Raw genomic sequence first — 13,329 nt, forward strand, 5'->3', positions numbered from 1 at the left:
TACTTTCTGTGTACATGCTAATTTGATACCCCGCACCCATGGGAAGCAGCTTGAGGTTTTTCCGCGGCATTAGTGCATTTTCGAAATTGCTCGAGTGTGACGCATGCAGATCTCAATCTCGACCACGGGCTTTTCGTCGCCAGCGAGTGTCCCTCCCCTTGGAAGGCAATCTCACTTATGTCATTCATTTGACGCTAATTCGACATTTACAGAAAGTATTTGCTCGAGGAAGATAACCAGAAGTGCAAGCAAATGATTCATAATTGATTCTATTTTGACAATAATTGGGAAGACAGCACTGTAGGAAAAAGGGGGCAATATGATCATATTCCAAATAATATGAATATTGATCATTTTAATTTCAAATTGTGTATATTCTTAGTAATCATATTGTATGTATGGCTTTTCCATTTGGGAAAATCCGTATGAGTTATATTTTATTCCTAAGAATTCGTGTTGCATTCAAAATTGCTGAAACAGAAATAGCTGCAAAAAATCTTGATTTGTTCGTGCCAATTGTTACATTGCTTTAATATTTTAATCTTTAGTAAATGTGGGCAATCCATCGAGATGATCTTCAGCGCTTGTATCTATTAGATACACTTAATTTTCCATCTTTAGGGGCAATGACTCATCCCAGTACGAGTTTCATTTAGATAGTGCGATTTCGATCAATGGAGATACGAAATTCTATTTCTCTTTGTGTGCCGAGCGTTGTGGAAATACATTTAAATACGGAACAACGTGAGGTTAATTGTGCGGAGCACACTTGTTAATTAGGGAATGTCAGCGGGCGCGACAGTTGGCGCTCCCCTCACCCCTTCCCAACCCACCGAAATCCGAAAATAATGCTTCCAAGCCACGTTTTCATTGGATTACGTAAGCTGTAAACCAGTTTATGATGTTGTTGTTGTTACTGTTGTTGCCAGTGTGTGTCAAGGAAAAGCTAAACACAATTACAACGCCCTTCTGTCTGGTAATTAAAAACGGAAGCCATGCCCGAAGCCATAGTAGGCTGGCTAACGAGACCTGCACATCGGCCCAAACTGGTTGGCTTTGGCTTTAGGCCACTTTCGAGGAAAATCCGCCCACGACGAGCCGAAAACCGCAAAACACGTCCGCCAGTGGAAATCGCATCGAAAGTTTTGCGGTTTCGAGCCATTTTTCCATTAACTCGAAATTCTAGAAGATCAATTCAAATCAATGTTCATGTGAGATTTTCCTTATGAATACCTGTATTTTTATATACCGAGATACGTATGTACAAACAATCTTATCCTACAATTTCCTGTTTTTGAGGCAGCTTTATCTTATAAAAACTGTTCGAAACAAAATTATAATTTCCATATACATATCTTCAACGTGAGGTTTTTGCTCCCTTTTTTCTGTTCTTAATTTTCCTATTGGCCAGGCAATAGTGCATTTGCATAAATAAAACATTTATTGGTAGTAAAAGTTAAACAAATATGTACGTAATTCCCGAAACATTTCAAATTTGCATAAATAAACAAACGCGATTGGTAACAGAGAGCGGAAAAACAAGTTACAGTAATTACCGTTGGGAGGGGGTGACGAAACAAACCAAAACAAAACGAATTATGCTCGTGTGAGTGTGCGCGACGCAACAGGTTGAGGCTGCTTGGCGCAGCTTTTGACCGATCAGTTTAGTTCAGTTAGCATTGTCAACTGCTCACGAACGGTTCGAAAAGCGGAGCGCGCGTAAAATCATTCTGTAAATCATTCAAAAGGCGGAAAACTCAAGGTGTGTGTGTGGGTTTTGTTTTCAAATTCCGTGTGCTTGTGTGTGTGAGAGAGGGCGAGAGCGACAGTGTCGTAGCAGGCAGTGTTGTAAGGTGCCGAAACAGCGATCCCAACCGGCACACTAGTTGTCCTGCTCGCACTCCAGTGAGGCAAATGTCAAAGTCTGGTCAGTAGCAAAACAGAATTGCAGCCAAGAAAAGCGGAATCAGCGACAAAATTAGCCATTAGTTGGGTTTTACATATAGATTAGGCCAGCGAAACGACATAACGCTCCAAGTGGTAAAGTGAGACCTGCCAGTGGCGGCACCCAACCCGAAAAAGCCTAACCAGCGACCACTTTCCAGTTATCCAATGGAGGCGGCCAAGGATTTTGCGGTGGCCAAGTACCAGGACTTATGTAACTTCCTGGAGCGGGATACGCGCGGCAGTGAGCTGGCCATCTATGGCACCTCGGCCATCATGCTGGCCGTGGCCTATGCCAAACGGAAGCCGGCCTACCTGGTGCGCCAGTTTAAGCAGCCCTCGCACATCCCGGAGCGCCTGATCAACGAGCGCGTCATGCACACGGGCAAGATCGCCGGGGTCAAGCAGCAGGAGCAGGACACCCTGCTGATGATCCAGCACCGGCCGCTTTTCCCGATCTTCACTAGCAGCAAACGCCTGCTGCCCGTCAAACTGCCGGGCGTGCGCGTCAATGCCAACGGCTACTCCTGGCTGCAGCAGTGTCTCATTGGGCGCGAGGCCACCTTTCTGCCCCTTAAATCCGCCAAGGGACAGGACTTTGTTGTCTGCCAGCTGTGCCTGGTCCATCCGCCGAGGGGCAACCGCCTGCTGGACGTCTCGGAGACCCTGCTCAAGCTCCGCTTCGCCCGATTCGTGCAGGATGCCGCCGCCGCGGTTAAGAAGAACGGGAAGTACTACCAGCATCTGAAGAAGGTGGAGCAGACCACAGCGGAAAAGGAGGCCTGGCTCTCCTGGGCCGCCGGCTATCCCTACATCTGGCGCCGCTACAACGAACTGAGGCAGCGCTGGTTGCCCAAGGAGAAGCTGCTGCCGGAGCTAGTGCGCTGATTGCGATCTCCCCGTTCCTGCCTCGATGCTATTTACAGGGCTACCTAGCTCGCCACCATTAACTTAGTTCCATGGCCAGCTACTCTCTATATTTTTATTATGCCTGTTTACTAGCTTGTGCATTTGTGTCTTAGTGTTGCTTGCTATCTATTGTTATACGATTGGCAAATATCATATACGATATAAGACAGCATTTGTTTACAAACCCTCGAGCACAAGTACACAAGTCAGTCTCAAAAGCTTATTAGTAAGGGGAATAGCTAGCGCGACTTGCCCAACGCGACTTTCGATGCCCAGGCGGTACGTGATCGTGTGCTAATTTCCACACCCAGTAGAGCCAAGAACGTCAGCATTTTTTAAATATTCAAATAAGCGAAATGTTTTTACCACGGATGACATCAGTGCGTGTGCCTGTGTGTGTACGTGTGCGTGTTTCCCAAATAAAATGCCGAAATACCTAACTTTTCACGCTTGTATCTGAATTTCTTAATTCCATTCCATTTTTTTCGTCTCCCGAACGATCAGTTGCAGTTCTTCATCCATCTCCACCAGCAATCTCTGGCAAAACTCAGGCAAAATGAGCTGCGGAATCTCCATGGTTAAATATATCCTATTTATATTTAATTTGCTCTGTTCGGTGAGTAGCATAGATACATTTAAGATTACATAATTTCGAGCGGCCAAGCTTAGATCGACTTCTCAGCCTTTTAGGCTGGCAGTGAGATCATAACTTTCGTGCGGAATAAACTGGTTTTCCCAAAATTGGTGTTTTCAGTATTGAAAGGCTGAGAAAGTCGAGGCCCACAAAAGTGGTGAGCATGAGTACATTTTAAAGCCACAGAAGGCACTCTCGTTAAATGCATTTTTGTATTTTTGTGTTCTTTAGGTCGGCTTTCATATTTACATATCATGAAATTAAACATATCTCAATTAATGTTTATTAAGGACCCTTAAAGTAGGATCTATTATAGCATTTATGGTGTCTCTTTTCCGGTCAGCACTATCACTTTCCGGTTACGAAACGCACTGTACGTGCAAAGTGGGGGCAGAGCTTGAGATCATCATCAGTATTCCAAAACCAGTTATTAAAATTGGGCTACGTTTGTGACGTAGCGGTATCCGAAAAATTCTGTATAATTTTGTGTACACTACGTACACTTTTGTTTACTTTGGAGTCCCAAAACCAGTTTGTGTTGTTTCGGTCCCCACAACCGAGCCCCACATCCACAAACATGCATCCCATTAGTCGGAGTCAGTCCGAGGTTAACTGGTTCCAAATGGCAACCAAACAATCATTGAAACGCCAGCAACGGTGGCATTTCGATATGGTTTTGCAACTTCTAACTCACTGCCCCAAAGTCACTGCACCGCCAGGTGGAACTGTACTTCGTCCAACCAGTTTGGGGCTGGGACCCTGACTTGCTGCTGGTGGGAAATCTGACTGCGTCGGAGTACCAGCGCATTATTCGCGTCACGCAAACATGGATGTCATTCACTACGGGCGGAAAAACATCAGCACACGGCGCTAATTCTTCAATCGTATGCAGTATACGGATATAGAAAATTTACAAAACAAAACCATTTTTTGTTGATGGGAAATCGGTAAACGAGATGGATGACCTATCTACTTGAAATAGGTCATTTGATTTGTTCAAGAGTTCCAATCCGCAGTTCTCCAACCTTTTTGATAATTTAAAGTAGCTGCAATTAACTTAAGAACCAACATGGAAACATACAAATATTTTGTCTGTGTGTAAAGTCTGCCGCCACTTCAGTGGAAAGTTGTGTAATGGTTCAAGAGGGGGGGGGGGGGGGGGAAGGGGGTCTCACCCAAAAATAGTTGACTTAATTTAATGTGAACTTGCTCCCATTGTGAGACGACGAGCCAAAACTCGGAAACAACGAAATATCATCTACACACGCACATCATGGAATGGAAACACGGGGGTCGTTGGCGGTACACTTGAACTCAATTTTCCGAGGGAGGGCGATCTAGAAATGCCAGACGAATGCGAGTGGGTGGACTGGTTATTATTATAATTGTGGACCAGTGTCGAAATGTCGCTCTCTTCTGATCGGATGCGATGCTAACTATTCTGATCCCACGAACCGCTGAGCTCGGCGGCTGAGTCATGCTGCAGTTTGGCGCAATCCTACGAATTTATGAACTATAGTTTGGCTGGGGGTGGATCTAATCTAATGACTACGTCAACTGATACAATCAAAGCCAAAGTAAATATGTTTTTAATAGTTATCGTCGATGGCCAGGCGCTTTTATGCATAATCTTAATTAACGAAGCGAATCGGATTGATAAGAGATAAGCTTGTGATAGCCATGCAAATAGCCAATCTGAAACTCTATAAACGAAAATCGCCGAAGAACTGGGCAATAATAGAAAGTAGTTTTAATAATAAAGCAGGTGATTTCGCCATATCGCAAATATTGAAATGCATGTCCCTGGAAGTAGTTCCAGTTTCTCGCAGTGCATATTATTTGTCGAACAACAGGCATGAGCTTTTAACGCCTACAAGCTTTTTAATGAAACAAAAAAGCTAATGATATCCCAGCCAGCATTTATATGGATGAATATTCTTCAGGCGATTTGGTATCGCAAATCTTGTCAAATCATTTGATCAAATTAAATCATAAATAACTTAGAACTGTATTAATTTATTACATGATTAGTAAGTCCAATATAAAACGGATATGAAGTGATTGTTTTTGACCAATTTCTGTCAAAATCTGAGGGCTTGAGAATTCAAGTTTAGTTAGATTAGACAACCCTGGTTGGCTCAGGATTGATAAACTCAACATTTCCCTTCCTCAGATATGCGGCATATTGCTGATCGTATTCGGAGCTCTGCTGTTCAGCAAAGTCCGTAACATGGATGACTTCGCGGAAGCCCTGCGAACCCAGCAGGTGCCCGTAACGATGATCATCCTGGGCACCATCATCCTGCTGATTTCCTGGTTCGGCTGCTGCGGAGCCATTCGGGAATCCTACTGCATGTCCATGACGGTAGAGTACTGATCCTGCATCGTGCCATTCATCTTGCAATTCAAAATGTATTCTTTGTGGCAGTACTCGATCTTGCTGTTCGTCCTGATGATTGGCCAACTGGCTTTGGTGATCTACATGTGGGTGCAGAAGGACAAGTACCTGGAGATCATGGGCGACGTGGTCGAGAAGGCCTGGAACCATCGCACCAGTCGTTCCGACTACATGGACGCGATTCAGATCAGCGTAAGTATTTAGGGACTTCCAAGGACATGTGACCCGCCTTCAACTGACTTTCTGCCGCTCCCGCAGATGAAATGCTGCGGACGCAGTGGCTACACCGACTACGCCTACCAGGGCAAGTTCCCTCCCTCCTGCTGCAGCGACACCAACAACTGCCGCTGGGAGACCGTCTACCGGCGGGGATGCAAGGTCACCTTCGTTGAGTTCTGGGACAGGAACAGCGACATCATCAAGTATGCCGGTCTGGTCATCGCCGCCATCGAAGTAAGTTATTGTCCAGAGTAACGCAATCGAACGAAATCGATCATCGAATCTAGGTGCTTCCCCATGTGAATTTCGAAAATATGATGGATGGGTTCATGTTACCTACCTTCCATTGTGATTTCTTGGGGATAACCAAAAAGTACTAAGTAATGTAAATCATAATTCGTAGCAATGCAGTTTAGTTTGTTATTTTACCATAAGCGTTATGAGATTTACACCTACATGTATATTCTTCCAATATACCATACTCTGTTTGCTTTCAGTTTGTGGGATTCGTTTTCGCCTGTTGCTTGGCGAACAGCATTCGGAACTATAGACGCCGTGCGGAATATTAATCGACAAAGGACTAAGGCCTTGCACTAATTTTAATTGAAACCGAAAGTACGAATTATGTTGCCCAATTTTACGAATATTTACCTGATACAGATGGCCATTCAAATTTGCATAATCTCAAGCGTAAGCAGCAAATGCAGCAAATCCAATGACGAATGCGTAACGATCACTTTTGTAAGATCGTTTGTTCAAAGTTACACTGAATGTGCTAATATGTTTAACTGTACAAAATAACTTATACTCCTGGAGATTGCAATAAACGGAGAAATTTATTTACAATTTACGAAAAGAGTTCAGTCTTTGTCTTAATGGGAAAGCTTACATTGTTTGCAATTCGACTTAATCCCTAAAGCACCTATTTTTCTAAATTGCCACGGGAGGATTTCGGCCATTCGCGATAACGTTTTAATCTGCAAAGTAATAAGTATAAATAGAGTTGGCCGAAACCAACAAGTACACTTTGATTACAGATCATTATCAATCATTGGCTCTATTGACATATTTCCGTAGAACTAACCTATCAGAAGACTATATTTAGTTAGTTAGCTTTTTAGGGCTCAGACGAAATCTTATCTCCATTGAGCTATTTTATCTATGAAGGGCACATAGCCGTTTTGTGAATGTCAATGGGAAATTATTCCGCCGTGGAAACCCCAATAGTTGCCAAAATCTTGTTGAAGTTAGGCTGGGAGTGCACTCGCTAAAAGGTTTATTGCTCGATTGATAGTACATAAATCTAGGCGATAAGATCGGGGACTCACGGGGAAACGGACTCCAAGCAACGTAATATGTGAGTCAGCGTGCACCGCGTACTCTTGACTGGTGATAAGGCAAGGTGTGGAGGGTGTGAATGATTCATCTTATGAACGATCTAACGCCCCCAAGATGGAATCGCACGAGGGCTAGATAAAATTCCGCCACCAGCAGTTTGCACCTACCATTCGTTGAATGAATCATTGCGCCAAGGATGTAATTTCCCAGGTTCGGACCACCACAATGATCTGGTATCTCGTGGGTGCAAAGCGATTCACCAAGTACAAGTACATGGGCATCGGAGCTTCCAGCACAAGTACATACGGAATTTTATGGCCGAGATAAGAGCGCAGCCGATAAGATGAGGACTCCGAGTAAGCTTTAATAGCCGCGTTCTGTCCGAGGGCCCATTCAGTTAGACGAACATCGTCACATCGAACGAACGGATTATCCAGCTAGCCAACGAGAAACCCGAACAGAACCCAGCACCATGAACTGTCTATCCGCGATGTTCAAGTACCTGCTGTACTTGCTCAACCTGGTGTTCGTGGCCGGTGGCATCCTGCTCATTGTGGTGGGCTCCATCATGCTCTCCACGATGGGCAACTTTACGGCCTTCGACGGAGGCGTTAACACCCAGACCATCCCGATCTGCATTATCGTCATCGGAAGTGTCACCTTCGTAGTGGCCTTCTTCGGATGCTGCGGCACCATTCGCGAGAACGCCTGCTGCACCACCATCGTAAGCACTCGGAAATCACCCACTGACCGAAATTGGATTCTAAATGACTTGGCATTCCTTTCAGTACGCCATCTGCATGCTGATTCTGTTCGGCCTGCAACTGGCCCTCTCCATCTGGATCTTCGCGGCCAACGACAAGTTCCTGTCCAGCATGGGCAAGGCAGTGGACAAGGCGTGGGATGAGAACAATGCCGCCCAGGGATACCCCATGGATGCCCTCCAGTTGGCCGTAAGTTTATCGAAATTCACCATCAGATGTCATTAGTTTTTTCCGGATATTTACGTATCTATTCCATTGCAGTTCTCTTGCTGTGGCAACACGGGATACCAACAGTATGAAACCGTGCCCAGCTCCTGCTGCGGCTACAAGGATCGCACCAAGGTGTGCGAAGCGGAGATCTACAGCCAGCGACCTGGCTGCCGGCAGGAGTTCGTCGATTTCTGGGCCTCCAATACGGACCTGATTCGATGGAGCAGTCTGATCATCGCCCTCTTCGAGCTGGGCATCTTCATCATGTCGTGCTGCCTGGCCAGCGCGATGAGGAAGCGCTAGAGCCGAAGTCAGATACAATCCTTAGACGTAGCCCAGTTCATAGCATAAATCCAACACACGAATTCCTCACTCACTCACTCACCGTAAATAAACCAGAATAGGTTAAGCCCAATGAAATATTATTGCTTATTCGCTGTCTACCTCTGGCTGCCGTCTATCTAATCAAGACAGGTTGATGTTTTTCCAAAAAGTATGTCCTTATCGGCCTGTTAGCCGAGTGCCGCGTTTCCGAGATCGAATGCCCTCAGTAGTGGTGAATCACCTCCATATGGCAATGGCTATCGATCTCCGCCCGCCGCCCAGTGCCCATTATCTATTTTTCGTTTCGGCCATGATTATGATAACAGGCACTTGCGTATCTTTCCTCCGATAGCGCCCGTGTCTGTTGGCCAATTTAAAAACAGTAGCCCATCTGGAGGAGCAGTCCAATCGAACGACAGTAAACGACGCGAGTGCGCGATAAAATCAGAGACACCGACAACTCCTTTGGATAAAACAATAGTGTTTATTTAATTCTACTAAATACAGGAGCAAACTATATACTTTCAAAATGGGTTGTCTATCGGGAATAGTCAACTTTATTTTATATATTGTCAATATCGTGTTTTTGGTAAGTGCTTGTCGGTTGAGTATCTAAGTAAAAGGAATTAATAATGTAATGAGACGTGTAACAATAGACCAAACACTACTGGGTGCAGATCCCAAATAGGTTCCAATTATGGATAACTTCATACTCTCCAATTACTTGTGTTATAATGAACTTCCAAAAAATGTCCATTAATTATGTTAATTTATTTATCAAACTGTAGATGTTTATTTATTTGCATATAAGACCTTCTAGCTGACTTCTGTCATTCATTAATCAAGTCATATGCAATAAATATTTGTGCAACAAATATCGAACATGTATTATTTAAAACAAGTGAAATGAAATTTGAAAATCCATAAATTACGCATCGGTCGCTTCCTTTCGATTGTCTTTGAGTCACAAGGTTTAACACTATTATTCATATAAATGTGCTGGCATAGATAATAATATCTATCTGTAATGCAAGTGTGGACGGACATACAGAATTTTATCAGTTGATTGACATTATCAGTGTTTTGTAATATAAGTAATGAGCCCAAAATGAGCTTCAAAGGGGGCACACATGCACACAAGTTCACATTTTAGCAAGGCTAAGTTGGAGTGAATAAAAGATCATTTAGAGAATAAACTAAGGAAATACAACAAACTATTATTTACAAATGATTTATTATTTATCCAAATAAATGTGTAGTTACTCGCAGTATTAACGCAGCTAAAAGATACATTTTTCACCTTAAGAATTATGCCAAAAACAAGATAAAGGTGATTAACGTTTGTTTTTTTTATCAGCTACGTTTTTAAACTAGCCATATCCGTCTGATTGTGAATTTCATTAATTTGTATGCAAGTATAAGACTTGATTATTCACTTTGTTAATCACTTTGTCAACTTAAAGAATCAAATGAAGAAATTTAAGTAAATCTTGGTCACCGACATCCTGAAGGCTATTTTAAAAGCTCATATCTTAGTCCAGTTTGCGGACAAGTTTTCAGTACATAGATATTCCCGGATAATTAGAAGTCCATAAAACATTCATTATAATGTGGTATGCTTATGACCATAAAACTGTTAGGCAACCAGAGATGCCTTCTAGTAATACTCCGAATACTTCCAGATCGTTGGCATCCTACTGATCGTGTTGGGCTCGATCATGCTGTCCGATCTGAGCCGCTTCGATGTCGCGGGGAGTGGAACTGTACTTCGTCCAACCAGTTTGGGGCTGGGACCCTGACTTGCTGCTGGTGGGAAATCTGACTGCGTCGGAGTACCAGCGCATTATTCGCGTCACGCAAACATGGATGTCATTCACTACGGGCGGAAAAACATCAGCACACGGCGCTAATTCTTCAATCGTATGCAGTATACGGATATAGAAAATTTACAAAACAAAACCATTTTTTGTTGATGGGAAATCGGTAAACGAGATGGATGACCTATCTACTTGAAATAGGTCATTTGATTTGTTCAAGAGTTCCAATCCGCAGTTCTCCAACCTTTTTGATAATTTAAAGTAGCTGCAATTAACTTAAGAACCAACATGGAAACATACAAATATTTTGTCTGTGTGTAAAGTCTGCCGCCACTTCAGTGGAAAGTTGTGTAATGGTTCAAGAGGGGGGGGGGGGGGGGGAAGGGGGTCTCACCCAAAAATAGTTGACTTAATTTAATGTGAACTTGCTCCCATTGTGAGACGACGAGCCAAAACTCGGAAACAACGAAATATCATCTACACACGCACATCATGGAATGGAAACACGGGGGTCGTTGGCGGTACACTTGAACTCAATTTTCCGAGGGAGGGCGATCTAGAAATGCCAGACGAATGCGAGTGGGTGGACTGGTTATTATTATAATTGTGGACCAGTGTCGAAATGTCGCTCTCTTCTGATCGGATGCGATGCTAACTATTCTGATCCCACGAACCGCTGAGCTCGGCGGCTGAGTCATGCTGCAGTTTGGCGCAATCCTACGAATTTATGAACTATAGTTTGGCTGGGGGTGGATCTAATCTAATGACTACGTCAACTGATACAATCAAAGCCAAAGTAAATATGTTTTTAATAGTTATCGTCGATGGCCAGGCGCTTTTATGCATAATCTTAATTAACGAAGCGAATCGGATTGATAAGAGATAAGCTTGTGATAGCCATGCAAATAGCCAATCTGAAACTCTATAAACGAAAATCGCCGAAGAACTGGGCAATAATAGAAAGTAGTTTTAATAATAAAGCAGGTGATTTCGCCATATCGCAAATATTGAAATGCATGTCCCTGGAAGTAGTTCCAGTTTCTCGCAGTGCATATTATTTGTCGAACAACAGGCATGAGCTTTTAACGCCTACAAGCTTTTTAATGAAACAAAAAAGCTAATGATATCCCAGCCAGCATTTATATGGATGAATATTCTTCAGGCGATTTGGTATCGCAAATCTTGTCAAATCATTTGATCAAATTAAATCATAAATAACTTAGAACTGTATTAATTTATTACATGATTAGTAAGTCCAATATAAAACGGATATGAAGTGATTGTTTTTGACCAATTTCTGTCAAAATCTGAGGGCTTGAGAATTCAAGTTTAGTTAGATTAGACAACCCTGGTTGGCTCAGGATTGATAAACTCAACATTTCCCTTCCTCAGATATGCGGCATATTGCTGATCGTATTCGGAGCTCTGCTGTTCAGCAAAGTCCGTAACATGGATGACTTCGCGGAAGCCCTGCGAACCCAGCAGGTGCCCGTAACGATGATCATCCTGGGCACCATCATCCTGCTGATTTCCTGGTTCGGCTGCTGCGGAGCCATTCGGGAATCCTACTGCATGTCCATGACGGTAGAGTACTGATCCTGCATCGTGCCATTCATCTTGCAATTCAAAATGTATTCTTTGTGGCAGTACTCGATCTTGCTGTTCGTCCTGATGATTGGCCAACTGGCTTTGGTGATCTACATGTGGGTGCAGAAGGACAAGTACCTGGAGATCATGGGCGACGTGGTCGAGAAGGCCTGGAACCATCGCACCAGTCGTTCCGACTACATGGACGCGATTCAGATCAGCGTAAGTATTTAGGGACTTCCAAGGACATGTGACCCGCCTTCAACTGACTTTCTGCCGCTCCCGCAGATGAAATGCTGCGGACGCAGTGGCTACACCGACTACGCCTACCAGGGCAAGTTCCCTCCCTCCTGCTGCAGCGACACCAACAACTGCCGCTGGGAGACCGTCTACCGGCGGGGATGCAAGGTCACCTTCGTTGAGTTCTGGGACAGGAACAGCGACATCATCAAGTATGCCGGTCTGGTCATCGCCGCCATCGAAGTAAGTTATTGTCCAGAGTAACGCAATCGAACGAAATCGATCATCGAATCTAGGTGCTTCCCCATGTGAATTTCGAAAATATGATGGATGGGTTCATGTTACCTACCTTCCATTGTGATTTCTTGGGGATAACCAAAAAGTACTAAGTAATGTAAATCATAATTCGTAGCAATGCAGTTTAGTTTGTTATTTTACCATAAGCGTTATGAGATTTACACCTACATGTATATCTTCCAATATACCATACTCTGTTTGCTTTCAGTTTGTGGGATTCGTTTTCGCCTGTTGCTTGGCGAACAGCATTCGGAACTATAGACGCCGTGCGGAATATTAATCGACAAAGGACTAAGGCCTTGCACTAATTTTAATTGAAACCGAAAGTACGAATTATGTTGCCCAATTTTACGAATATTTACCTGATACAGATGGCCATTCAAATTTGCATAATCTCAAGCGTAAGCAGCAAATGCAGCAAATCCAATGACGAATGCGTAACGATCACTTTTGTAAGATCGTTTGTTCAAAGTTACACTGAATGTGCTAATATGTTTAACTGTACAAAATAACTTATACTCCTGGAGATTGCAATAAACGGAGAAATTTATTTACAATTTACGAAAAGAGTTCAGTCTTTGTCTTAATGGGAAAGCTTACATTGTTTGCAATTCGACTTAATCCCTAAAGCACCTATTTTTCTAAATT

General features: G+C 43.5%; 3 protein-coding genes and 1 pseudogene across 7 annotated transcripts; all 4 read left to right on the forward strand.

Annotated features, from left to right (window-relative positions):
* Positions 1-1,660: 1,660 nt before the first annotated feature.
* Tsp42Ea (Tetraspanin 42Ea) lies at positions 1,661-13,244 on the forward strand. 3 transcript variants are annotated; one of them, NM_080273.3, is made up of 6 exons: positions 1,661-1,762; positions 3,358-3,469; positions 11,950-12,141; positions 12,205-12,366; positions 12,433-12,627; positions 12,890-13,244. In NM_080273.3, exons 2-6 carry the CDS (start codon positions 3,410-3,412, stop codon positions 12,959-12,961), a joined length of 681 nt encoding a protein of 226 aa, NP_525012.2. In that variant the 5' UTR covers positions 1,661-1,762; positions 3,358-3,409; the 3' UTR covers positions 12,962-13,244. The 3 variants fall into 3 exon arrangements, with proteins under 3 accessions (NP_525012.2, NP_652646.1, NP_724524.1); NM_144389.2 differs by lacking the exons at positions 11,950-12,141; positions 12,205-12,366; positions 12,433-12,627; positions 12,890-13,244 and adding exons at positions 5,661-5,852; positions 5,916-6,077; positions 6,144-6,338; positions 6,602-6,956 and having other exon boundaries at positions 1,666-1,762; NM_165502.2 differs by lacking the exons at positions 11,950-12,141; positions 12,205-12,366; positions 12,433-12,627; positions 12,890-13,244 and adding exons at positions 5,661-5,852; positions 5,916-6,077; positions 6,144-6,338; positions 6,602-6,956 and having other exon boundaries at positions 1,666-1,762; positions 3,364-3,469.
* Positions 1,666-3,291, forward strand: CG30159 (uncharacterized protein). Of its 3 annotated transcripts, none has more exons than NM_001169598.2 (2): positions 1,666-2,045; positions 2,106-3,291. In NM_001169598.2, the coding sequence occupies exon 2, from the start codon at positions 2,113-2,115 to the stop codon at positions 2,830-2,832; it is 720 nt and encodes a 239-aa protein (NP_001163069.1). In that variant the 5' UTR covers positions 1,666-2,045; positions 2,106-2,112; the 3' UTR covers positions 2,833-3,291. The 3 variants fall into 3 exon arrangements, with proteins under 3 accessions (NP_001163069.1, NP_610254.1, NP_995768.1); NM_136410.5 differs by having other exon boundaries at positions 1,666-2,040; NM_206046.3 differs by having other exon boundaries at positions 1,905-2,040.
* Tsp42Eb (Tetraspanin 42Eb) lies at positions 7,833-8,833 on the forward strand. The gene is made up of 3 exons (NM_165503.3): positions 7,833-8,166; positions 8,231-8,395; positions 8,468-8,833. Exons 1-3 carry the CDS (start codon positions 7,915-7,917, stop codon positions 8,717-8,719), a joined length of 669 nt encoding a protein of 222 aa, NP_724525.1. The 5' UTR covers positions 7,833-7,914; the 3' UTR covers positions 8,720-8,833.
* On the forward strand, positions 9,139-10,681 carry CR42785 (annotated as a pseudogene).
* Positions 13,245-13,329: the final 85 nt, after the last annotated feature.

The sequence above is a fragment of the Drosophila melanogaster genome, chromosome 2R (assembly GCF_000001215.4).
Source record: "Drosophila melanogaster chromosome 2R".
Classification (NCBI taxonomy): domain Eukaryota; kingdom Metazoa; phylum Arthropoda; class Insecta; order Diptera; family Drosophilidae; genus Drosophila; species Drosophila melanogaster.

What these genes read in the sequence shown, in the direction of transcription:
- Tsp42Eb (NM_165503.3), top strand. Translation starts at nt 7,915, where the DNA reads ATGAACTGTCTATCCGCGATGTTCAAGTACCTGCTGTACTTGCTCAAC. An exon ending in ACGCCTGCTGCACCACCATC is followed by an intron (nt 8,167 to 8,230) that starts GTAAGCACTCGG and finishes CATTCCTTTCAG; the next exon opens with TACGCCATCTGCATGCTGAT. An exon ending in TGGATGCCCTCCAGTTGGCC is followed by an intron (nt 8,396 to 8,467) that starts GTAAGTTTATCG and finishes ATTCCATTGCAG; the next exon opens with TTCTCTTGCTGTGGCAACAC.
- Tsp42Ea (NM_080273.3), top strand. Translation starts at nt 3,410, where the DNA reads ATGAGCTGCGGAATCTCCATGGTTAAATATATCCTATTTATATTTAAT. An exon ending in CCTACTGCATGTCCATGACG is followed by an intron (nt 12,142 to 12,204) that starts GTAGAGTACTGA and finishes TCTTTGTGGCAG; the next exon opens with TACTCGATCTTGCTGTTCGT. An exon ending in TGGTCATCGCCGCCATCGAA is followed by an intron (nt 12,628 to 12,889) that starts GTAAGTTATTGT and finishes GTTTGCTTTCAG; the next exon opens with TTTGTGGGATTCGTTTTCGC.
- CG30159 (NM_001169598.2), top strand. Translation starts at nt 2,113, where the DNA reads ATGGAGGCGGCCAAGGATTTTGCGGTGGCCAAGTACCAGGACTTATGT.